Source organism: Caloenas nicobarica, chromosome 2, assembly GCF_036013445.1.
Source record: "Caloenas nicobarica isolate bCalNic1 chromosome 2, bCalNic1.hap1, whole genome shotgun sequence".
In the NCBI taxonomy this organism is placed as follows: Eukaryota; Metazoa; Chordata; class Aves; order Columbiformes; family Columbidae; genus Caloenas; species Caloenas nicobarica.
The window spans coordinates 47294280-47319898 of record NC_088246.1 but is presented as its reverse complement, the minus strand read 5'-3'; the positions used below and the strand labels follow the sequence as shown (position 1 = coordinate 47319898).

Below are 25619 nucleotides of genomic sequence, written 5' to 3'. Positions count from 1 at the left end.
CAGACTACCAGCTCCACACCCAGCTGGTGACACTGGCAGCAGAGCTTGGTTCCTTGGGTTGGTGCGGTGCAGCAGATGAGGAAGGGGTACTGAAGCACCTTATAGCAAAAAAAAAGAAAGATCAGCTCAAGCATGGCCAAGGCTAAGGACCGTGCAAGACATTTTCCCCCACCACCTGCTTTCTATTTCCCTCTCAGTGCTGTGCTGCTCATCCTGCCCTGTCCTGGCTGCCCATGGCCTCCATGGATCTCCCCTCACCATGCCCTGAGCTTGTGCTCCTACTACTTCACTTTCTTTACCCAAGTTCATTGCTCAGCTCAGCTCTTTGCCTGTTGTCTGCAATTTGTGGCTGACATGCCACACCAGATGACAGAAAAGGAGCTAAGATCCCTTTGCATCCTCTGATGAACTCATGTTAATGAAGGCAGCCAGACAGCCGCGTGTGTGTGAAGCCCCCTCTTCCCAGCAGTGATGGGATGGCAGAGGAACATCTGCGTTCACTGCACTGTCACCCCGTGCTGTGGAGATGTCCCTTGCTGGAGGGCTGTGGGCATCAGAAGCACCTCAGAGCTGTGTCCTGAACCCCAGGGTGGAAGCCATCAGCACACACTGTCTTTATCTCTCCTCTTCCTGCTCTTCGTGGGGCACCTGGACAACCCATGCCATAATCTGCTTGGGGCTGCCACTGATGTCCTGTGGTTGTCCCTGCCATCCCGTGGCAGTCCCTGCTGTCCCCTGGCAGCCACTGCCTTCAGGTGTTTTGGCAAGCTGGGTTGGTGCTGGCTTCCAGGGAGAGTAGGACTGAGGCCTGAGCCCTGGGTCAGCCCAAGACTTAGATGTGCATCTCTTCATGGCTGGGGGTGGTGCTTTGGCCATTGGGGCAGAGTATGGTGGGAGACACCTCCAATGGAGATGAAAAGGGTCCCCAGGAGTATACGTGGGGCACAGGGCAAGAGGGAAGAAACACCTAACAGGTAGTTGTCTGAACTGGGAAACTCACAGTGTGCTTTCTGCTCCAGCATTACTCCAACATTTTACCCATTTTAATGGTCTAATGTGAAATCCGTGGGCGCTCTAGGACCGTATCTCACAATTAAAGGCAGAAAAGCTGGCTGACAGCTGCAGCAGTGAGGGAGACAACAGCCCTCATATATTGAAATATACCGAGGTGATCTTGGCAGAAAACTGGACTGTAAGTACATCTGACTATTCAGCGAGGGGGGAGCCTCAGTGCCCAAAGGCAGCCCAAAGTGCTGTCCCCATGTCAGGCTCTGGCTCCCACCATTTGTGCACCCCTGCAGCCCCAGCAGCCAGCAGCTGCTGCCCCACACCGCAGAACTGGAGGCTGCTCCCTCCCGGGCTCCTGCACTGCTCCTACCAAAGCGTATGCCACCGGTCAAGGAGGAGGAGGAGGCTGAAGCAGAGCCGAGCTGGGAGGTAGGTAGTGCTTGCAGGCATGGGGATTTGTTTTATGTACCCAGCATTGGGGAAAATTTGCCCAAACCCTGGCTCTTTACTACAAGGGGGCTGATTAGTGGCAGTATTTTATCTTTAGGACAGTTTGTCATTTTCCTTCTCATGCTTGCCTGTTGTTTTTTGGACTCTGTGAAGCCTAATTTCTGCTGCACATCTCGTCCCACAGCTGCCTTCACACTATCTTGGAAGTGGCTGTGTTGAAAGTTGGTGGCTCCTTCCCCCCAAACTGATCCCTGTATTTTTGCATGGCTCTGGGTGACAGTGACCCGGAGCACCTGTCAGCTCCACAGCACTTCTCACCTTTGGTAATCCCATCCCTAGCACTTGTGCTGAAGATGAGAAAATACGTGAAACACAGACACCCTAGAGAGGGAACAGCGTAAAGAATGTTTTCAGCTCAGGTGCTTCATGTTCATGCTTCAGTGATGGCTGAAGGGCTGATCCTTTCTCACCTGGCTAGTTCTTGGAAAACACTTCAAGTGAAACATGAGAATGCTGTGTAACCCCCAGGGTCCCTGACTGCCAGCGGAATTGGCTGCCTTTTATGAGAGCAATTCCCTCCACCGTGCTTTTGGGCTGCAAGTAAGCCTCCTCTTTCAGCACCCCATGCACTGTGCTGTGGCCACGGAGCAGGAGCAGGATGTCAGGGCAGCGGCAGGCAGCAGCAGGCAGCGGCAGGCAGCGGAAGGCAGCGGCAGGCAGCGGCAGGCAGCGGAAGGCAGCAGCGGGCAGCGGGCAGCCCTGCACCACCCTGCCATGTCACCGCACAGTGAACCGGCCACTTCCCTCACGCTGCTGAAAAGTTTTTGTTTACTGGAAGAGTGGATGCCTTTTCTTCTTGCGTAAGACTGATTCTCAGCCAGAGCGGGCAGACCTCTCTCCTGTAACCTTACCCCTTGTAATGCAATGTCCAGGCAGGACAGCACAGCCGTGCTGTAACGGGAGTTGTGCTAACTGTAGTTATGGCTGTGTTTTGCTAGACCGACCTCTTGAGTCCTTTACAGGTACCTCAGTTCATTTTTCATTGGTTGCATGCATACTCAAAGGCCTATGTGAATTTTTTTTCTGAAGAGTTTCTTGGAGAACAACCAAGCACGCTTGGGATCAGCGTTTTGATGGAGAGTGGTGAATGCTACTTCTGACATGGTTCTGTAACACCTGAAGGCCATTTGCATCATCTTCTTGGCCACCAGCACTCTCAGACCATAGTTTAGGATCCTAGACCTAAGATATACTAAAAAACAACTTTGTATTAAAAGTATGTCTGGATGTCAGGCTTGTAGATGATTCCCAGGGCCAAATTTTTTACACAGCAAGTGATTAATGACTCTTTTTTGTCTCAAGTTCCTAGAAAGCCTGGAGACAAATACATAATTTCTCTGTGAAGTCGCTTCCTACTCTCGTGCAATGGGGGAGTAAAAAGGTGTGTTTTGTACTAAGCTTAATGCTGAGAGCATAAATGAAATCATGTTGGGAGCACACTCATATTGTTGAATAGCATGCCTTACTGGGAAGTACATTAAATGTTAACCTCCTGCAGTATATGTGGTCAGCTGCCGTTTGATATCTTATCAGAATGCTAATTCATATTTCAAAAAATGAAGAAAACCCCAAAACATTGTGCATCTTTTTTTTTTTTATGATATGATTTCACTTTTGTGCTTTGGACCATGGATCTATTTTATTACACTACAGTGGAGAATTTCTGGTTTAACTTTTTGGTTTTAACTTTCCAAAACTGAAATAGCAGGAATAAACAAGGGTTGTTCTGCTCCATCTTCAGACCCATTTTACTGATAAAATTCCTAAGTAATCAAAAAGGCAAGCCTTCTTCGTCCCAGCTTATGACAATTATTGTTGGTGAAGTAAGGTGTGAAGGTTTCTCAGTACTGACAGCCCCCACCTACGCTCGGGGCTCTTCCTTAAGGAAGGCTCACACCAAGAAGGGTTTTTTGAGTTTGGAATCGCTGTCTTTGCACGTATTTGGGAGAATAAAGATGAAGGAAGCAGAGCAGTATTTTGGGTAAAAGAAGCACAAACACCCCAAACGCTCATTTGATATTGGATACTCAATACTATTTGAGATTAATTCAAGAGATTTCTTTTTCTTCAAAGATTGCCTGAAGCATTGTGGCTTAGCTGTTGATTTCTGTATTTCTTGGATGTCCTTTGCTCTGTCCAAAAAATGCAGACGCATTACTATTGATCTTGTCTATAAAAGCTGGTCTTGTGTTTGTCCCTGGTCAAATTCACACCTAGTGGTTTCAAAAAGTTAACAAAACATTTGACTTTTTACTCTTCTGCCTACAGACTTACGAGAGGGGAGATAAGAAATCTTGATGGCTCATGGAATTATTGGGGTGTATCAGAAAAGAGTCAGCAAAAGAAATTCTAGGTGTTGTAAAAGGAAATATAGATTTCAACTATGCAGTGGCAGAAGTTAATCTGTTTTGTCCCACTCATTTGAAACCCACAAGAGCTTTCAGTACACCAGAAAAACATGAAACTGCAGTTTGGAAATGAGAAGAAAAGCTGCCCCATATATCTGCATAATGGAAAGACACTCCTCCTCCGCTTCAACCCAACTTCTGGCTGGATTTGATATTTTTCAGAACATTTTGGTCCGTATGTCTTATCTTCATTGAGCTGTGCATGTCTGTGCCCAGCCCACAGCAGAGGAGGACGGTGTAGGCAGTGGGAGTGCGAGCTCTGCTTTACCCTGGCTAGCCTAAGGGATCCTTCTCACTCCTAAGGTGAAGAAGAGCTAAGAAGGATTGGTGCATAAAGCGAAGTCCTTCTCGTCAGTGCAGGGTCAGCTGTGCTGCAGCCAAAGCCACACTTGCAGCCCCAGGCTGCAGTGGGAGGAATGCCTGCTCCCCCTACTCCCCATGGCTTCACCATCCTGCCAGCCTTACTGCCAGCAAACCCTGACATGTCTCCCTGTAAGTAGCAGGACTTCGGGCTTGATTGTTTGCTTGTTTTCTCAAGCAGCACCATGTAAGATCAGGAGTGAGTTTAAACACAGTGCGCAATGACTCCCGCAGGTTTTCAACCTGCACCACTGCCCACAACCTAGGGCAAACTTAAGGTATTTGCTAAGTGGTAGCACAGTCTGTCCTGTGTGCTTTGGATGTGTGGTAGCACAGTCTGTCCTGTTTGCTTCTGATGCATCCAGATGACTTGCTGGGTCCATGTCAAGGTGCTGAGCATGGGTGTCCTTCCCTCTCCCCGAGCAAGCTCAGGCGCAGGTGCTCAGCGTGGCTGCACTTGCTTGCAGAGGCGTGGATGATGGATGCAGCTGGTGTGGACAGCAGGCTCCCTGGTAGGTCTTTGGTGTTGAAAATGGGTTCCCAAGAGCCTCAAGAGCCTTGTGCTGCAGCTCTGAAAAGAGAGCTCTACCCCTGGATCTCTCGACCAGAAAGGATTGAAAGCTCTTTCTGATACTGGTGAAAAGCCCTCAAGTTGTAGCTTCTAATCATAGCACAAAAGTGCGTAAGCGTCTGTATTCTGCACAGTCAAATCCTTTTAGCCTTATTTTCCCCATTGTGAGCTTTACCCATGGGCTTCCAGCTTATGCCAGTGCAACTGCTGTGCCCTTGTTGCCATGGCCGTTTTGCCGGGCCCTTTGACTCACCACCTCTCGTACAGTGGGTTGAGCTAAGCCTGAGGTTTTCAACACTTTTTGTATCTTGCACATTTCCTGCAAGAGGTGTCAGAAAAATGTGTTTCCTGAGATTAAGTAAGCAAAAAAGAATAGCTACAAAAAACAGACCAAAAGAACCTAAAAACCCAAGAAAAATAATTAAGTTGTTCAGCAGCTTCCTGTTTACCAGCGGCTCAGATACGGTTTTATCAACAGCGTTGCCGAGGTCTCCTCTCGGACCACAGCAGCATTGGAGGTGTGTGTCACCCCAGCAAAGCCTCTCTCTGTGCCCCCAGAAAGGGCAGAGGACTGAGAGAAGATGTGAAAGATGGGACAACGCTGTGCAGATGCCTGCTTTGAGATCATAGCCACTGTGGTCTAGATGGGAAGTGCCAGCAGGATGGGACTGTTGCCCAGATTTTGCTGCATGATGCTCTCGTGCTGAGAGCATCCTGCCCCAGGGAGGCATCTCCAAAGGCACATGACCCCTCTGAGGGGACCCGCTGTCAGTGGCAGGGTGCAGGTTTGAATCCAGGGTCCCTGAGTCACCATCCTGGTCTTAAACCACACAGGCTTCTCTGTTTTAAGAGCATAGTTTCATATACTGAAACCCTTTTTTCCTCGTAAAATCTGATAAGCGCCCAGAGCTGCTTCCACAGGAGGCTCCTGTGGCAGACCTGTGCTCAAGAGGCAGATGCGGGTGCCACTGGCCACACGGGGAATTTCCCACCACACGGCCCCCCTGGTTCCTCACAGCCCCCAGGCTGGTGTGGCCTGAGGCCAGCCAGGATGCAGAAGTGATGCAACCACGGCGGCGTGGCGGTGCATCCTCGCAGGGGTACTGCTGGCACCCAGCCGTGGGCAGGCACCGTGGCTTGCACCCTGGAGCAAGTTTGGCAGTCTGCACTGTGCACCGCTGCTCCCTGAGGGCAGAGAGTGCGAATGGGGCCGAGCCCAAACCCGGTCAGGAACCAATCTAGCCAATTAACTGAGAAGATAATTGAGTGCCCTCGCCCATGCCCCAGCGCCATGTGGTTTATCTGCATCTGGCAGAGCCAAAAATTGTTGTACAGGGTTAGGTGGCATTGCTGTGGTGGGAGGAATCCTGCCTGGTTTTTGTGCTGGAGCTCACAGACTTCACACCTGAAGGGTCACTGAGCCCTGAGAAGAAAGCCCTGAGTGTCGGCAGGAAGGTGTGTTGTGGTTTTCTGTGGTCTCTGAGCAGCACTGCCTGGACAGGGTGCTGGGTCCAGTATGGCCAGTGCCAAGCGCTAGTGGTGAGCACCAGGCAGCCAGTGGCACAGGTAGCCTTAAAAATCTGTTGGGGAAACAGTTTAAGCCAGAGAGGGACTTATGTGTCAGACAGTGTAATTACGGTTGCTGGAAAGCACTAGAAGGAATAAGCAGCTTGCAAGAAAATTAAGAGTAAGAGCCAATACAGATTTGTCAGGAAGCAGCTATGTCAAATCAGCCTCAGTTAGAGCCTCATGCCAGCTGGGCAAAGCAGAGGTATCCTGTACCTCAGAGCTGGAGTTGTCTGAGCATATCAAACAGCCATGGGTACACAAGTGGTCAGACAACCCAACTCAAGAGCAGTTGCTGCTGGACAGGAGAGCTGCCCAGAAGGGTCCTGCAGCCAGGGCTGTGCTCCGCCCCAGCACAATTCAGCGTTCACATTGGTGCTCTGGATGAAGGGCTGGTGTATGTTTTTACTATTTTAATCAAAGAATCATTTTGACTGGAAGAGCCCTCAAGATCATTGAGTCCAACCATTAACTTAATTCTGGCACTAAACCGTGTCCCCAAGAACCTCATCTACACGTCTTTTAAACACCTCCAGGGATGGTGACTCCACCACTTCCCTGGACAGCCCGTTCCAATGACTGTCAACCATTTCTGTGAAGAAATTTTTACTAATATCCAATCTAAACATCCCCTGGTGCAGCTTCAGGCCGTTTCCTCTCATCCTATCATTTTTACACGTCACTACCTTGGGAGGGGTTGAAAATGCACTGGGGGGACAGGATGGCTGCTCAAATTGACCTTGACAGATTAAAAAGCCTGGGAGCGATGGGCTGCAGTTCATTAAGGACAAGCATCCACTTCTGCACATGGGCAGGGTCAGCCGAGACCACAACACATTACGGTGAAGACAGAACTTACGGAAAAAAGGATCTGGTAGTCAGCATCCAGCACAAGAGAAGCGTGAGTCACCGCTGCTATGTGATTGCAAAAGATGACAGCTACCCCGGCAGGTGACTCTTCCAGTCTGCTTTGCCAGGGGTAAGGCCACAGCTGGGGTTCTATGTCTAGTTTTGGGCACTGCTATGCAAAAAAGATTAAGGAAAACTGGACAGCCACCAAAGGAGAACAGTGGCTACAATTGACAACTTAGAAAACATGATCTAAAAGGAAAAAGATTATGGAATATGAGCTATTAAGATTGAAGAGAAACATTATCTAAGAATATTTTAAAGCAGCTAGAAGAAAGTAGCAATTTTTCCTCTGTGGATAAGATAAATAACTGACTCAAATCATACCAGGAGAGTTTTAGACTAAGACAAATTTACTAGGAGTGAGTCTGGAGAAGCACTGGGATAGTTTGTAAGGAGGATCTGGGGTGAAAGCAGAGACTGTAGGAGCAGGCTGCACAACTGCGTGGCAAGAATCACAGTGGGACACTGCCCCTGCCTTCAAGGAGACTACCTCAGGTGTGTCAAACTCATTTTCACCAGGAGCCAGATCAGCCTCGCAGTTGCCTTCAAAGGGCCGAATGTAATATTAGGACTGTATAAATGTAGGAGTAGTTACACTTTTTGATCTTCCAGTGTCCCATCCAGCCCTGTTTTCTGTGGTTTCTCTGTTCTAACTCATTCTCACTTGCATCCTTCTCTGTTCTCCACCCTTAGGCAGAGCAGTGTCAAACGCTAATGTGAGAGGTGCTGGTATACCAAAGGTGTGGGACAGTAAAGGCTTAAAAAAATAAGCATTTTAGGGTGAGGAAAAAAAAAATCAGATGAGAGACAGATGAAGAGCCTTCTTCTCAGAGACTCCATATGCAATAAATGTATTTGTTTATTTCTTTCTGTCCCACAGTTACCCTGTTGTAAAACTAGTGAGAAAATCCCACTCACTGTTAACATTGTTATGAATGAGTTGCTGTGCTGGGAGTTTTGCAACACACTGATTTCTGCTTTGGTGAGACTAAGTGATTGTGCAAGGCCGCAGCTGTCACAGCCATAATCCATGTGGCTTTGGTGCCAGCAGTGAAAAGCAGAGCGTGGAGCAGAGGGAGCTAATCCAAACCTCACCAAGCACCTCCAGCTGCTTCTCCTCTACAAACTCAGCAACAGTTTTTGGAGGACTCTCCAGCTCACAGCCTTTTTTTTTTTTTTCTGCACTGAGCATCTGCTGCAGGAGAGAGAGCCAGTGCAATGCCAAATAAGTTTGTCGTACGCACATCTGTACACGTCTGCATTACACAAGAACTTTGTTACAGTAATACAACTCCACTTTGGTGGAGAGTGTCAATATTTTTGCTGACCAAGCTGAAAAGAAAAATAAAAATTTCTGCCTGCTGTCAGCAAAACAGACACATCTGTCTGTGTTTAGTTCTACTGGAAATTTTTTTAAGCTTTGAAGTCTGCCTGGTTTTGACGAAGAAGGGTTAGAGAAGAGGTTATTTATTTTTCAAAAAGCTATATTTGAAAATAACACATTTTAAAATGCTTTCACAGATATTTTAGGCAACCTAAATATACCTTTATGATGACCAAAAAACAATCACTTTAAATCTCACCCAGTCACGAAAATCTCACCCACCTCATTGTACACAGGCATACAAATATGTCATTCCCATTAAGCCATTCTGCCATATGGCAAATTTGTACCTCCACACTAGCAATGGTCTGATTAAAAAATTTTGATTAAGATGATACAGTCCTGTTGACAGCTAATGCTGGTAGACCCAAACATTGTGTCATTAACTGAAAGAGGCAAGGATTCCTCAGAAGACAGACTCCATGTGGGGATTCCTCCTGTAGTTCCCAGGTGACCACGGTGCAAGGGATTCACTGAGGGTGCTGCAGTCGGGAAGGGCACTTGCCAGTCCATGCAGGCAGCAGAGAGCCTTGGTAGAGGGTTGTTGAGACAGAGACATGGCCAGGAGGAGGAATTTTGGGTAGGAGGTTCATCAAAGTGCTACCTGCCATGCTGCCCCCATGCTGCAGAAGACATGATTGCCTGACTCCCCGCCTCTGCCTTCTGCTGCAAAGCTGAGCTGTTGTCATTGTTCTTCACATCAACAGTGACGATTGCAGGTATTTTACAATCCATTTTAGCTGAGCAGCCCAGCATCTCTGAACCCCCTGTTGCAGTTAGTCCTTATTTTGTTTCCCCTGTTGAACTAAGTCACCTCTTCCCTCCTCTTCTAATATGACAGAGTAAGCACTCTGAGATGTAAAGTGAGAGCTGATTTGAAAAGGAAAGGCCTCTTATTGACTAAGAAGCTGTTCTTATTTCGCTGTCGAGCAAAGGCAGAGGAAAGTGCTCTTGCCTAAGAGCACCTGACTTGGCTGGTTACCACCACTTTGAGATGGGTAGAAGCAGAGCATCGCATCAAAGCAAACTTGTCCTCTGCTTTTCAGATGGGTGTTATGATAGCGAGCAGATTCAGGAAATATTTATTCTTTTCTTGGGAAACATCCTACCAGGCAAGCTATCTTATCTCCCTTCTTTTCCTAATGCCTCTTACACCAACACCAGAGCCTGTGCTGTGGTATCTGGAAGGTGCCTCCCATCCGCCTTACCGAACAGCCAGAGCCATACCAGGACTCGTGGCTGGTGCTCCTGGGGCCAAAGCAAGTTCTTGCTGGTGGTGTTCTCTGTTGCAACCACAGTTTCCTTTCTGTGTTCAAACTCATTTCATCTAAATTGACTGTAGGAGGAAGGAGAGGTTTCTACAAGAGCAGTCAGAGAAGTTTTGCAGCAGCTAAGCTGCCCATCAACTCCAGGCTGAGGAGCTGCAGTGGTGGCATGGGGTAAGAAAACCCTCTGGGACTAATGCCAAAGGCTGAGCTAGCATGCACAGGTGGTTCCCCAGTGCCAGTGAATTTGCCTGGCTGTAGGAGCTGCAGAGGTGGCCATGCTGTTTGCCTCACAGCAAGATTCGTTTTGGTTGTGGTATTTGCCACAGCTTTTCCATTCAACGTGGGGCCTCAGTGGAGCATCACTTCCCTGATGCTGGGGCTCCGAGTAGTTTGGGGGAGTGGAAGTCTGCGTTACTCTGATGTGCTTGTCACTTCTTAGACTGATAGTATCTTCAGCTATCTGAAGCACTGCAGGAATTTTTTCCTCACTGAAGCAACTTTTCTGACAGAAGACAAAACATCAGAAACCACAATTTCAAAGTGTGAATACAAAAACTGCTGCAGTGGCAATGGCAGCAGGCGCAACTAAGGAAGCATGAACATCATGGTGCACAGTCTCATGGAGACTCACCAGCACTCACTGGCTGCCTTGGGCCACTGTGGCCACTGCAGGCTGACCCTGACCACCACCATCAAAACCTGAGAAGACAAATTGGGAGGTTCCTCTTACAGCAACATTTTCCCTGTGTTTTTTAACCTGAGTGACGACAGAGGTGCCTGTGCACTGGTATTTTCACCAAGGTGGTGACAAAACACAGTACTTCTCTCCTGCAGCAGCCCTGGTTGGGTGCATGGAGCGTGGTGTGTGGCATGGCTCCTGCTCCCAAACCCAAACTGGCCGTAAGCTGGAGCACTGGAGATACGAATAGTTGTCTCTGTTTTTCTGTAAGGTATTTCTTTCTCACGGGAGATCCCACAAGAGCATGAAGAGACATCACTAGCATTGGTATTAGGTCCAGCTAAAACTCATCTGGAGGGACGCTGCTAGAGAAGTGACCTCTGGAGTGGATTTTGTATGGGTTCTTAGCAAACAGATCTAAGACCTCCCTGCTCGACAGCTCCCGCCCAGCACCTTGGTAGCACCCCTGAGGCCCTGGGAGGGACTGCCTGGTACCTGCTGTCCCATCCTCAGATATGAGAGGCGTCCCCTTCACGCACAGAACCAAGGACCATTTCACACCAGCTGGCTTGATCTCATTCCACAGGAACGCTGCTCCACAGCCCCAGCGCCCCCTAACAAATTCCATTCAGCCCAAGGGACAACCTGTAATGTTGTCATACGCCTATGCTTTCTCTAAGGTGAGACAACCCTCCTTTTCCCCTGGCCATTTCCCCTCTGGGTTATCTGTACGTAGCAAACATATCCCCTCCACAATTTCACTTTACCAGGCTGAGCCCAGCTCTCTCATGCTGCTCCTTCTAACACTTTGCAGCTTCCCTGCGCTTGTTTCCACTTGAGTTCAGCACTTTCAAGTGCAGGTGACCTTTAACTTCTGAGTTCGGTTTTTACCGCCTCTTACCGGTTTACCACATTTTCTGCTCTGTTATCCTCCTCAGATAAATTTCAAAGGGCTTTTTTGTTGTAGAGAATCCCTGTTTGCCTGCATGGCCCTTGTGTAACTCAGGACGAGGTGAATGCTACTCACAGACCGAAGAAGCGTCAGGAAGGGTACGGGTCATTACAACCTGGTTCTTAGCTGATGGTGGAGAAAATCTGAAATGCGTACCTCCCATCCTGCTCCCACCAGTTATCCTCCTCTGAGCTTTAAAGGGGAGGTTAGCATACCTACAGCTTTCAGCACCCCACATCTGTGAACACACCACCAGTTATTTATCTCTGTCGCCCTCCAGCCCAGCAGAGCTCTGTCTGCCCATCGTCCCCCCAAATTACCTGTAGGAGAGAGAGTAGGGTTCAGCATAGGGAGAATAATGAAATCGGCATCTGGTTCTTCCCTGTCCCTCAACCCAGGCATCTCCCACTAGTTTTCATCATCATAATCATCACCGTTTCAGCCAACAGTTCCCAAGTCCACCCCTGTGCTGTGGGCCTCCCCTCCCACCTGCCCTCATATCTGCTGGTCAGGGACAGCAGCTTTCCAAAGCCATATTTGTCACCTCCTAAACCCACCTCTGCTCCCTTCCTTTCACTGCCTTTGACTAATCACATCCTCTGTTGCCTTTGATTAATTTTCTTCCTCTGCTGAGAAAAGCTCAAGGGACAGCTGTGTCAGGAATTTTTGCATATGTTATATCAGACTCTGTAATTCTGCTGTTTTCCTCCAAAATGCTGGCACCACCACAATTTTTTCCTCCCTCTCCTTATTACCAGGCTGTTAGCCATATGCCCAGCACGGTCCTCTCTGGTCTGCCCAAAGTACAGCAGCCAGACATCCTCTTACCACGGCAGTCACCAGACCTGCTTACTTGTATCTTCTTTTTTCACTTGAAGTCAAGATCTTTTCCTTGCCTTTAAGGTCTGATGCATCTTTTTGCTTGCTCCAGCTTTCTCCAATGCGCATGGTGTTTCCTCTGACATTTCCCCGCTGTACTCTTCCAGCTTCATGCCTCACTTTGCCAGGCCATGCAGAATTGCAGCTGGTGAAAACACACAGCTGGAAGATTTTCCAATTAAAAGAAATATACATTTTGAATGAAGTGAAATATTTTTTCAAAATGATAACGCATGCAGCAGAAAATAACTCAAGAAAAAATAGATGTGCTTTTTTCCTTTTAGAATACGTATACATTTTAAAATGCAGATATATTTAATTCCTTTATCAGTTGCATGTCAAACTACTGTCAAATTTTATCAGTTTCATGTCAAACTATTGTTTAATTTTTTTTATATGTGTTAAGAACTTATCAGCCAAACTAATGCAAAAAACATCCAATGGAAAGAGGGCATCTTTAATTGATGTTATGATCATACGAAGAAATAATGAAAGCTGGCCTTATTGATTTCTAAACAAAAAAGTAAATAGAACGGAGTTACATTATGTTGTACTGTATGTCTGTAACAGCGAGACATACTATTGATATATTATTAGTCATATAATTAATGCAGAGAGAATAGAATAAAATAAAGTTCTATTAAAATAATGTTCAAAAGTTAATTCTGGAAACAAACCAAACCAAACAAACAAAAACACAAAAGAAGAAAGAGGACCTGGTCTCCTTTATGTAATAATACCACCTGGGTACTTGGAGGCAGAGTAATGCCATGGTCATTGGTAGCATTTTGAATACATCAAGGGAAAGGTCTTTTCTTTCTGACTATGCTACTGACTAGTGCCAGGTCCTTCACTAGGTTAGTTCTTTTTTCCTCTAGCCTATTTTCTCAATTTTTTCCCCACTTTTTTTTTTCTTTTTTTCCTTCCTGCAGTATTTAGCTCTTCTGTTCCTTAGGACTCTCACTATTCGTTTATGCAACAGCCAGCAAGCTGGAAAGATACTTTGGATTGGAGCTTCTAGCTGCTACCAAAGAACAGGTAAAAAGGTTAAAAACTTTTACAGCAGCCATGCTTTGGATCTGCCACCTACTTGTTTGGGGCTTTTTGGCAAATCTCTTGCATCCTCTGTGCTCCTATAAATCAGGAAAAAGGTGCTTGTTGAGATTAATGGGTGAAAAGCATATAATCTAGCTGACTTATAAAGCACTACAGTTTACAGTATTACACAAAACAAAAATAATTCAAAGTTCTTTAATAAAATAAAAGAAATCAAGCCTGTCCTTGTTTCAATATTTTGTCCTTGACCATGTATCCTAAATGCAATGAAATATACTCTAAAAAACTCCAAGGTAGCAAAGAAACTCTGAAATGCCTCCACTTGAATAAAAGCCGCTTAAAAAATGATTGTAAAGAGGTATCAGTAGCTATGCGTTCTCATTCTGCTCAGAAAGTTAATACATTACTAATGAGGAAGGACATAACAAGACTGCAGTATATAAGTTGATATTAGCTGAATAAAACAAAAATTAAAATAATGCATCTCAGAAATTATATACCAGATTCTGAAAAAAGCTGCAACTTTATTAGGGTGTGTTCTGTGATGGAGACATCTGAACTTTTAATTTTTTCCTGGGTAGCTGTGAGGAGAGAAGGTTTAGCAAAAGTTTTAAAAGACCCCCTGTTCATGTGCTACCTTTACTGTCTTCCAAAAGAGCCGTATTTGATTTTTGTTTTGCAGAATGTGTTTGTAAGCCCTCTCGCTTCTTTTCCTGTTTACCGCAGCTACAAAACCTTCTATTTGTCTCAAAACCTGTACTGTAACTGGCAGCTGCCCATTCGACACCTGAATATCACCAAGCTCAGCCTTCTCCACAAGTGATGGAAAAAACCTCTTGAAAACTCCTGAGCCTGAGAGAAGACGAGGACAAGGTAGAAGGAGAAGGTGACCAGGGCCAACTGAGAGAGTAGAGGCTTCCTGCTGTTCAAAGGTAAGGTTCATCCACATTTAATGCGCTGCTCTTAAAAGTAATGGGCTAAATTGGGCAAACAGGGGAAAGTGACCTGCAGCAGTTCTCTCTCTTTTGATACCCTCTGGAAAACTGCTTTTTTTTTTCAGTTTGACTGTTTTGCCAACTGATGTGGAGAGAGGAGAAAGCGGAAAATGCTGTGCCTTGGTCGGAAGCTATCAAAGGCATTAATGCTGTAAAGGCATTCTGAAAGTCTGAAGTGGAGCATCTCTAGTCTCTGTTCAGCCCAGGAAAAACACTTTTGAATTTTGCCAAAATCGGATTAATTAGATCTATAAATCTACATCTGTGTATCTGTATCTATCTACTTATTTATATATACTTATATATACTTATATATATACTTATTTATATATCTATTATACAGTATTAATTATTTTTTGAAAATTTTTTACTTTTGGTTGTTGAACCTATGGACTGCTTTTAAGGGGTCCCTGACAGGCAATTAAGAAAAGCAAGCCATTGCTGCAATGCTTATAGTCACAGTATGTTGAGATCACACATCAAAAGCATTAGCTGGAAATATTTTCTACCTATACATGCTGCTGCATGAACAGCCATTATGTAGTGACTCAACATCTCAATATTTAGGGGTTTATGCATGAAAACAAAGTTGAAATTCATAGTGCTCATGTCCTACCTACAGCTGAAAACTAAATATAGGAAAGAATTACACCATTAAGATAAATTGCAGGAGTGCTTTTCTCTCATCACTCGTTATTTCTGAACAAGGAACGCTGTAGGGTTGAGTGTTGTATTTGTAACAGGTTTCTCTGCATTGCGCATACCAACTGGCTTTGATGGAAACAGTCCTGGAGCCCCACGAAAAGCTGAGGCAGGTCAGTGAGGCAAGAGCAGCATCCATACCTGGGCAGCGGACAGACACTGACTCCAGGACCACTCTGTGCTGTGCATACGGATCCTCCTGCTTTCCTGCACAAGGTGGCAGAGCCAGGCAAGAAGGGGTGAATTCTGCTTCCTTCCATGCCAATAAAAAAATTTTCACAGTTCTCTCTCTTTTCATACACCCAAGCAGCAATTTTTAACTCAGAAGAGCATGTCCTTTACTTTTAATGAATGAATCACTGTCATTCATATTATTGCTGCAGCCTAGTAGCAGTTATAATTACAAATTGTTCTTCCCTCCTGGAAACTCTGTGCCTTTGAAGCTCTTTCAAGATGTGATTAACCTCTGTGCAAACATAACGTAGGCGCAGTGCACAGTAAACATGCAAATGTCTTAGCAGTAATAAGGCAAACTCTTTTGAAACAGTACCTTTGGAAAGAACCAATACTTCTTAAAATATGAGCACTTAACTCTGCAAAACCAATTCCCTTTTATTTGGGTCATGAGGTGACATCAGAAAAAAAAAAAAAAAAGTGGATAAAGCCACTTTTGGAGTCACTTTTGGAGAGCACATCAGACCATTTTAAAGCTGTCTTTATTGCGGTTCTTCAGAAATGACAGAGAGGAAACCTCCCCCCAGAGTGTTTTGGTTTTCTCTAAGCTAGAAAACTGAAGTTGGGCAGAACAGACAGGAACAATAAAACGAGCTGCTCACCAGTGAACCCAGAGATCAGTGGCAGCCCTGCTGCAGCAGCCCAGAGCTGGACACTGTGAGTGCTGCTGTGTAGCCCTGAAAACTCCCTGCTGCTCCAGAGGCTGTTTGTATGTGATTTTGTGCCTACCTGTGGAGAACTAGCTTACACATCTCTGCATTCCATGCCTGTACCTAGCTATTCAGCTCAGCTAAAAGTGTGGGTAAGCTGCTTGGTGATGGCTTCTTTAGTCAAAACACTTCTATAAGTGTCTATATCCTACATGTAAAATGCTTCCCCACCCCAGGGAAGAAAATCCAGATTCTTAGATCAGATGCAGGTTTTGTACCATTTTGCACCATTATGGCTACTCAGAGCATCAATTTTTCCCTGTCACTAACTCACTGGCACTGAAGCAGTTTCGGGGAAATTGAGAGCATCCTAGCACTCATACTTAACAGAGGTATAGTGTTGGGACCAGTTCTGTTTAATATCTTTATCAATGATCTGGATGAGGGGATTGAATGCGCCCTCAGTAAGTTTGCAGATGACACTAAGTCCTGCACTTGGGTCATAACAACCCCAGGCAATGCTACAGGCTCAGGGAAGAGTGGCTGGAAAGATGCCTGGTGGAAAAGGACCTGAGGGTGTTGGTTCACAGCCGGCTAACATGAGCCAGCAGTATGCCCAGGTGGCCAAAAAAGGCCAACAGCATCCTGGCTTGTATCAGAAATCGTGTGGCCAGCAGGACTAGGGAAGTGACCGTCCCCCTGTGCTTAGTGCTGGTCAGGCCCCACCTCGAATCCTGTTTTGAGCCTTTCACGACAAGAAAGTCATTGAGGTGCTGGAGAGAGTTCAGAGACGGGCAACAAAGCTGGTGACGGGCCTGGAGCACAAGTCTGATGAGGAGCAGCTGAGGGAACTGGGGCTGTTTAGACTGGACAAAAGGAGGCTGAGGGGACACATTATCACTCCCTATTTCTATCTGTAAGGAGGTTGTAGTATGGAGTGTGTTGGTCTCTTCTCCCAGGTAACAAGCAATAGGATGAGAGGAAATGGTCTGAAATTGCACCATGGGAGGTTTAGATTGGGTATTAGGAAAAACTTCTTCACAGAAAGGGTTGTCAGGCATTGGAACAGGCTTCCCAGGGAAGTGATTGAGTTACCATCTCTGGAGGTGTTTAACAGATGTGTAGATGAGGTTCTTAGGGACATGGTTTAGTGCCAGAGTGAGGTTAATTGTTGGACTTGATGACCTTGAGGGTCTCTTCCAACCAAAATAATTCTGTTATTCTATAGGAACTGGCAGGCTGCAGATACAGCCTTTGGGGTGACACAGCTGCTCCTGTCCAGCCAGTCTCTGCCTGGAGGCTGACCCATGGGCTCGATGTGGCACAGAGAAAAGCAGAAGCCACCCTGGGAGTCCTGTGCCAGGACAATCAGCTGTTTATCCCTTGCTCTTTCCTGCACAGGTATCTGAGATGAATCCCACAAGCCAGTTCCTTGCCACAACAGAATATGACTATGGATATGAGGAAAACACCGCTCCATGCAATGAAGGCAACCAGTTTCACAGATTTAAATCTCTCTTTTTGCCGATTCTTTACTGCCTTGTATTTGTATTCTGCCTTCTGGGAAACTCCTTGGTCCTTTGGGTTCTCCTGACCAGGAAAAGGCTGACAACAATGACTGACATCTGCCTGCTGAACCTCGCAGCCTCCGATCTCCTCTTTGTCGTGCCTCTCCCTTTCCAAGCCCACTATGCATCAGACCAGTGGGTTTTTGGCAATGCTATGTGCAAGATAATGGCTGGCATTTATTACATAGGTTTTTATAGCAGCATTTTCTTCATAACCCTCATGAGCATAGACAGGTATATAGCAATTGTCCATGCGGTCTATGCCATGAAGATACGGACAGCCTCTTGCGGCATAATTATCAGTTTAATCCTGTGGCTGGTGGCTGTCTTGGCTTCTGTACCCAACATCATGTTCAACCAGCAGCTGGAAATTGAGCAGTCTGTGCAGTGTGTCTCCACATACCCACCAGGCGACAATACCTGGAAGGTTGCTTCTCAGTTTGCAGCCAATATCTTAGGCCTCTTGATTCCCCTTAGCATCCTCATTTGCTGCTACTCCCAGATACTGAAAAACCTGCAAAAATGCAAAAATCGGAACAAGATCAAGGCGATCAAGATGATTTTCATCATTGTCATTGTCTTCTTCCTCTTCTGGACTCCCTTCAATATCGCAGTGTTCCTAGACTCCCTGCAGAGCCTGCACATCATCAATGACTGCAAGGCGAGCTACCAGATAGCCCTGGCCCTGCAGCTGACAGAAACAATCTCCTTCATCCACTGCTGCCTGAACCCTGTGATCTACGCCTTTGCCGGAGTGACATTCAAGGCCCATCTTAAAGGACTACTTCAGCCCTGTGTCCGTGTCCTCTCCAGCCCAGACAGAGGCGTCGGAGCTGGTCAGTCATCTTCAGCGCACACCCAGCTCTCTGGCTGCTCTGACAGCACAGCATTCCTGTGAGCCCATCTGAGCTGCCTTCTTCTGGTGCAAGAAGTTGGCCTAAGCTCTGACCTGGCCCTGGAGGTGGTACCACAGGCACCATCCTCTTGGGAGGGTCAGTATATCTATTCCTTCTTTTGGCATATGCAGTGAGCTATGGCACAGCAGGTGGCAATGTGAGATTCCTGGGAGCACCAGTGCGTTGGTAAGATGGTGACCCTACAAACTTGCCACAGAATTATTTTCAATTAAGTCTTAGGGCTCTTCTAATACATTTCAGCATGCAGGGTGCTTCCTCTAGTACTTATTTTCTTCTCTCATGAAAGCATTGCTTCTGCCTCAGCCTCAAATATGCTTTGCCTTGCAGAAGCTGTTCCGTGCCTGAATCCCTGCATCCCTGGGACAGGCGTAGGACACCTGTCTGGGAGCTGGGAAGGGGATAGGTGTGGGGTTACTTCACATTGCAAAGAGGGAATCAGCTCAGCAACTGTCACCATTCCTCCTTTGCTTCGGCTCCCAGATAAAGAGATCCCTTAGATCAGGGTCGTGTTGCTTTGCTCTAGGATGCTCCCAGGGGCATGACCGGGGGGTCTGTGGGCCTGCTGCCACCCAAAGGAGCCTTTGGTGGTGATGCCTTCAAAAACAGCAGAGCAATGCCTCCAGGTGCCCCCTATACCCATCACTCATAGGGGCCCATACACTTGCATGTGTCGCTGTCAAAGCAGCCTGTCAGTCTCTATGACCACTGGAGGTGTGGGCCACCACAGCTCCAGCTCTGTGCCCCTAGAGCTCGCTGTTAAATCTTAACCCCACAAAATGGCATGTAGCACATAGGCTCCCTTTCTTTTTTCATATGTCACTATTTTCTGCCATTTTAGAAATGTTTTCTTTGAATAAACATATTAACTGCATCTTTTCATGTCTTGGCTCCTGAAAGTCTTCCTAATGACTCATAAGCCTAGATTAGAATAAGGAAAGGATGTTTTTACTGATTTTGGGGCTGGTATCACGTAAAATATGTCTGATGGAACTGACAGGCACCCTTGAAGCTCTTCAGCAAAGTAAGTCTTGCTTCCAGTTTCCTGCTGAGAAATATTTGTTCTCTAAATCCCAATAAAATTTCACAGTGAAAAAATAACATTTATGTTGAGGTAATATTACTGTAGACAAAATTTTTGAAGTTAAACAATAGACTACCTGAAACTAGGAAAAACGCCACCTGGGTATTGTCAAAGATCATGTTTTCTAGGCTAATAAAAATATTATATGTTTTCTTAGTTCTGCCTTTTCTTATGAAAATATAATTGCATCTTTTGATGTTTCCGAAATATTTCAAATACTTTTCTAACCTCAGTGCAAAAATATTCTTGCCATTAGCTACATAGTATAGAAAACACTTATTTCATTTATGATAGTGTGATTAACATTTTTAGGTTTTGTTTCTCAGTGGATAAGAAATACACTGCAGCTCAATTATCATGTTATTTTACTTCTCAGTAGACTTCTATGTATCTAGAAATAAAAATCTCTGTTTGGGTATCTCTGTGGGGTTTTTGTACTGTTCAGGTGCTTTAATGACTGAAAAGAAACATGGGCCAGCATCTCAGGTCAGTATCTTCCCCTGTGGCTAGAATTTTGGAGTTTGGATAAAATTCTTTCTCTTTAAAATGTACTGTGACATTTACTATCATCTTACCTGCTGATGTTTCAGATGAAAATGGAAGGGAGAAGAAACAGAAGTTATGTATATATTATTTTTTTAATCGTTATTTTGGGAAGAAGGGAAGACAGAAATATTTTCTGGCCAGCTCTCACACTCTGACACTTTCCCAACATGCTGCATCACTGCAGCTTAGACAGCCCAAAAATTGTCAGCCAGGAGCCAAGTTTCCTGGCTGCAGGGAAGAGACAACTGACACTGATCAAAGAGAGAGCCCCAGTCCAATCCAGACGGCAGGAGACTCGCAGCCCCAAGGAGCTGCCTTCAAGGAGATAACATATCTGTAGAGAGTCTCCTGCACTTTTTAGGCCTCTAGATTTCATACCCAGCAGCTTTTTTGGCTTTTTTTTTTTTTTCTGATTGAAATAGAGCACATGTGAAACAGCAAGTTGCCCTGATCATTTTGTTTTATTAACAGTTTTTTAAAAAAAGGCTAAAACCAAGTGTCCTGGTTTCAGCGGGGATGGAGTTAATTTTCTTCCTAGTAGCTAATACAGTGCTGAGTTTTGGATTTAGAATGAAGATAATAATGATAACCCACTGATGTTTTGGTTGTTGCTGAGTAGTCAAGGCCTTTTCAGCTTCTCATATCATCCACCAGTGAGTAGGCTGCAGGTGCACAAGGGGCTGGGAGGGGACACAGCTGGGACAGCTGACCCCAACTGGCCAAAGGGATATTCCAGATCATATGACATCATGCTCAGCATATACAGCTGGGGGAAGAAGAAGGAAGAGGGGGATGTTTGGAGCAATGGAATTTGTCTTCCCAAGTAACTATTACGCATGATGGAGCCTGGCTTTCCAAGAGATGGCTTGAACATCTGCCTGCCCATGGGAAGTGGTGAATGAACCCCTTGTTTTGCTTTGCTTCTGCAGGCGGCTTTTGCTTTACCTATTAAATTGTCTTTATCTCAACCCACGAGTTTTCTCACTTTTACTCTTCTGATTCTCTCCCCCATCCCACTCGGGAGGAGTTAGCAAGTGGCTGTGTGGTGCATAGTTGCCAGCTGGGGTTAAACCACAACATCTTTTAAGTAAAGATAGTATTAAAGGACTCTCTGGTTTTAAAGCACGGATTTGGATCATATCTGCAAACTTGTTATACAGAAAAAATAATAAGGAATAAGGGATAAGGTCCCTAAATTCTTATTTTTCAGTAACTGTTTATCTGGCTTGCTGAAATTCAAATTGTATAAAGACAAGATGGTCAAAAGCATTGCAATTTTTCAAAGATCATGCCCCTTTTCAGGGTGCTATATCATTCAAACTTATACATACTAAATATGCCCCACACATGCATAATTCTTTCCATCATGAAGTTCTGCAGGTGCAATCCTAAAATGTCCCAAAGAGACTCTTGCATCATTAATGCAGTGATGTTTTCAGAAGTAGACTAGGATTCTCGCCGGGTTACAAGACAAGGGTCAAACACTTCGGTTTCTGTTATTTTTTCATAAAGCTCCCCCTGTAATCACGGTCTGTGTGTGTATAATAAGGGAATTTAACCCAAATGATATGTGAAGACTTAACCAAAGAAATAAGAAAATAGGTTTTGCTGGACTCATTGCAGAGGTTCTTCCTCCTCCTTGTCTTCTACTGCTGCATTTGAAAGACTTGTATTTAAGAATCCAGAAAGGTGGATCTAAATGCCCCATCCTCTGCTCAAGCACAGCTCAGTACAATCAATCTCTCATAGATTAAGATGGAGGATTCTTAGGACACTTTTCTCTTCATACGGCCATTTCTCTGTCTAATGTGGCTGCAAAAAAAAGGAATAAAACAAGTAGCTATTTTGCCTCTGAACTATCTGAACAGAGACACAAACATACCCAGCATCAACCCAAGTACTCACAGAACTCTCAGAAGAATTGTGCCTCCTCTCTAAACATGAAATTTTATTTTTAATGTTGTAAATCCACATGATTTTATGCTACTCATATGTGATGGAAAGAATCCTACAGAGATAGTAAGCAATGTTAAAAATTTTTGCACTTCCATGCACTGAAACAGTTCTGGATAACAGCACCACACTAGTAGGATACTATTAAGGAACTTGTACTGCCATTTTTTCAATTATATATATACATATATATATATTTTAGGTAGAAACTTGTCAATGATAATGTGCTTTCTTCCGCAGATGTAATATTCTTCCTAGATTAAACAGGTAGTAGATGCAATGTCTCTTCAGTTCCAAGGGTTCTGATGAAACGTAAAATTGGTAAAATAATTTTGCAATCTACTCATAATCAGATCAGCTAGTTTTTGTGTGCTGAGATGTTGTCAGCTGCAAATAGCACTGCAAAAGCACCAAGGAACATTAATGTTTGATGTTATCTGGATTTCCTGGTGCTGTGTGTGGTAATGTGAATATATATGCCAAAATATCTAGCCTAGTCTTCTTCCATTAAATTAGTGGAAAGTTGATCGCTATTCTGAAGAGGATGGAATAAGGAAACTATTGCTGTTCATAGAACAGATCCCCTAATCAGATGTTGTGTAACTAAGGCAACTAATATTTCTCCAAGGACCAAGCTGTAGCACCTACCATTGATATCAGATTACCAACTAAAATGTTAAGTAACACTTTTCATTTTTGGTAGCATTTCTCCAGCTAGTTCTAAAAATGTATCTGAACCTACTTGAATTCATCTAACATGTTTCACAACCCTTCACGTTCCTGTTTCATGCTTATCTGCTCTTCTGTATTACAATGCCCATGAGGCTATGACAGGAAAGTCTGTTGTTATTGTAGCCCAAGACCACTTGGCAGTGTGCAACAAAACACATAGACGTGCACGTCCTCAAAAACATCCCCCAGACCTTTAAAATAAATAAACTATAATATAACTGTGCAAAGCAGTGCAAAGAAGAACTCAGAGAGCTAGAAAATCAAGAACATCATGTAAGACGTGGTCCTGTTGGTGACTCCTCCTGGCTTTTCTCTAGCTTGTGATTGCCAAGTTCACAGCTTTTGTAATGTTCCTCTGTCTTACTGACTTACCATGGGACAGCCCAACCTTAAGAAGATGTGAGACTGAATTTTAGACGAGTTGCATTTGGCCCATGTCCCCAGGATAGGGTCATGAGAAATCCGATTTGATGATGGCTCCTGGGAGGTTAAAAAAGTGAACATGGGAGGTCATTCTACATGAAGAAAAATTCCTTAAAGTGAGGTTCTGCCTGTTCAGGAACAGTATTTGAAGGTCGTGCACACTCTTGCTATCTCTTTGGCTCCATAAACCTCTCTTCTTTCCATAAGAGAGCAGGGAAAAATGCTGGTTTGTTCTATGCTGGCGTGTGGATTTGTCCTTACCATGTAGTTCAGGGCTGTCAGACTCATTTTCACCAGGGGCCACATCAGCCTCACAGTTGCCTTCAAAGGGCTGAATGTAATTTTAGGATTCAGCCCGTGGGCCTTGTGTTTGCCACTCGCTTATGTGCATTGTACTCCTTTATCACGGATACCATCTCATAACAGAAAAGACATACTGTTTTTTCTCCTTGAAACACCAACATGTATTTGCTTTCCCATCTATCATTAAATTGCCTTCCTTCTGTATCAATTTTTCTCTTACTGGACATTTTGGGATTCAAATTGTTCCACCAAAGATGGTATGGTGCTCCATCTAAGCAAAAGACCAAGACGCCCTTTAGAACCAGGTTAAATAATAGTCAGGCCCTCTCACACAGTCTCACCTTTCCTTCAAACACCCTCCCCCATAAACAGCAGTCACTCTTTCTCCATCAATTCTCCCCCTCCATCTACCCCAGTAACACTCTCCTTATTTCTCCATCATCAATTCCTTGCCAGCAACCTTATCCTTAATGCTGTTCCCCGTCATGCAGATTCTCCTCATTCTTCCATGGTGTAATAAGGAGAACGTTTCTTTTGGGGTGGACATGCCTACTGATATTCTCCATTCCCCACCCTCCCCTCTCTCCCCCAGTAGAGACATTTGCTTTATTTCACCATTACAAATCCTAGCAGGCACTTTCCTTCTTACCCCATCTGCATAAGCCATCCCCCCTTAAAGGGGTATTCTCAACTGGGCAGTCACATTTCAATAGATAAATTAGCCAGATATATGAGCTTTAGCAAGTGGCCGGGACTGCAGGACTATGCCTAACTACTGCTCGTGCCCCAGAGCCATCCTGTTATTAAATGACATATTATTAAGTGACATTAGCATGTCATTGCACAAGTGCGGTCACCACTGCTGGACCACAGAGCTGGCCGTATCCATGGAAAACAATGTAGAATTCATGAGTGGGACCCTGGCTGCTGGTTACAAAACATCTTTTTACAAGTACATTTAAAATGTAACACGTAATTGCTAAAGTTCATGTATCTGGCTAATTTATAAAAAAATTAAATGAAATGTTTGCCCAGTTGAGAGTACCCCTTTAAGCACTCCCCATGTAATTCTTGTCTGTCTTGTCCTTCAGTGCCCCAAGGCAGTTAATAGTGTCCCCTATCAGTCTCACCTATTACTCTTCTTACACAGGCTCACCACTCTCCTGTAGCTACGGCCGCAGCTCCCGTTGTTCCCCTGCTCCTGCAGCACAACACACATCACACATGCTGCATATGTGACTTGCACGCTGGCAGAAGCCTGGGGACAAGGAGCTCGGCACTGCCACCGAGTATAAACATAGTGCCGGACCGGATAAAATAAGGTTGAGGGCCGGATTCAGCCAGTGGGCCATGTGTTTGACACCCGTGATCTAGCAGGAGCAGAAGATGTGATCTAGCTGGGGGGCTTTGCCCTCTCAAAAAAAAAAAAAGTGACAGAAGGTCGACAGAGACAACCACAGAAATTGTAGAAAATGTCTACTTTCCTCACCTCTCCCACTTCGAGGGAAGAAAAATTCATGTTAATTTCTGACTAAAGATTGGGGTTTCATTTATTCCACTTTTTTTTGGCTGTATCTACTCAAGCTCCTAGATTAAAACTAAACAGAAGAGCACAGGTAGAACTCTCAGTTAAGATGCTTGAGCAGTATGGAAAAAGTGGGAATCGACACATAAAAAACGCCTGTTGAAATCATGTCCAAAATTATGCAATACTTCAAGATGATGCAGCTGTGGAAAAAAAATCACATTAAACTTCATTTTATAATACTAAATTATTTAAGATAATCTTCCCAGTGTATATGCTTCTTCAGAGCATATGCCTCCAAAGAGATGAAAAACTTATTCGCACTCGTACCAATTGTTCTTTGTTGCCCATTAGATGTTGAGGGCAGTGGTCTCCAGGCAGAGCCCTGTCACTGGCAGGCCCAGGCAGCTTTCCAGCCCTGGCACCACACACTCTCA

The 25619-nt window shown here is 45.1% G+C and overlaps 1 protein-coding gene across 3 annotated transcripts; it reads left to right on the top strand.

The window, feature by feature from the left end:
- Nucleotides 1-1254: 1254 nt before the first annotated feature.
- LOC135985347 (C-C chemokine receptor type 8-like) lies at nt 1255-19997 on the top strand. Of its 3 annotated transcripts, XM_065628578.1 has the most exons (5): nt 1255-1437; nt 11253-11346; nt 13430-13535; nt 14280-14485; nt 17536-19997. In XM_065628578.1, the coding sequence occupies exon 5, from the start codon at nt 17545-17547 to the stop codon at nt 18598-18600; it is 1056 nt and encodes a 351-aa protein (XP_065484650.1). In that variant the 5' UTR covers nt 1255-1437; nt 11253-11346; nt 13430-13535; nt 14280-14485; nt 17536-17544; the 3' UTR covers nt 18601-19997. The 3 variants fall into 3 exon arrangements, with proteins under 3 accessions (XP_065484650.1, XP_065484649.1, XP_065484652.1); XM_065628577.1 differs by lacking the exon at nt 11253-11346; XM_065628580.1 differs by lacking the exons at nt 11253-11346; nt 13430-13535.
- Nucleotides 19998-25619: the final 5622 nt, after the last annotated feature.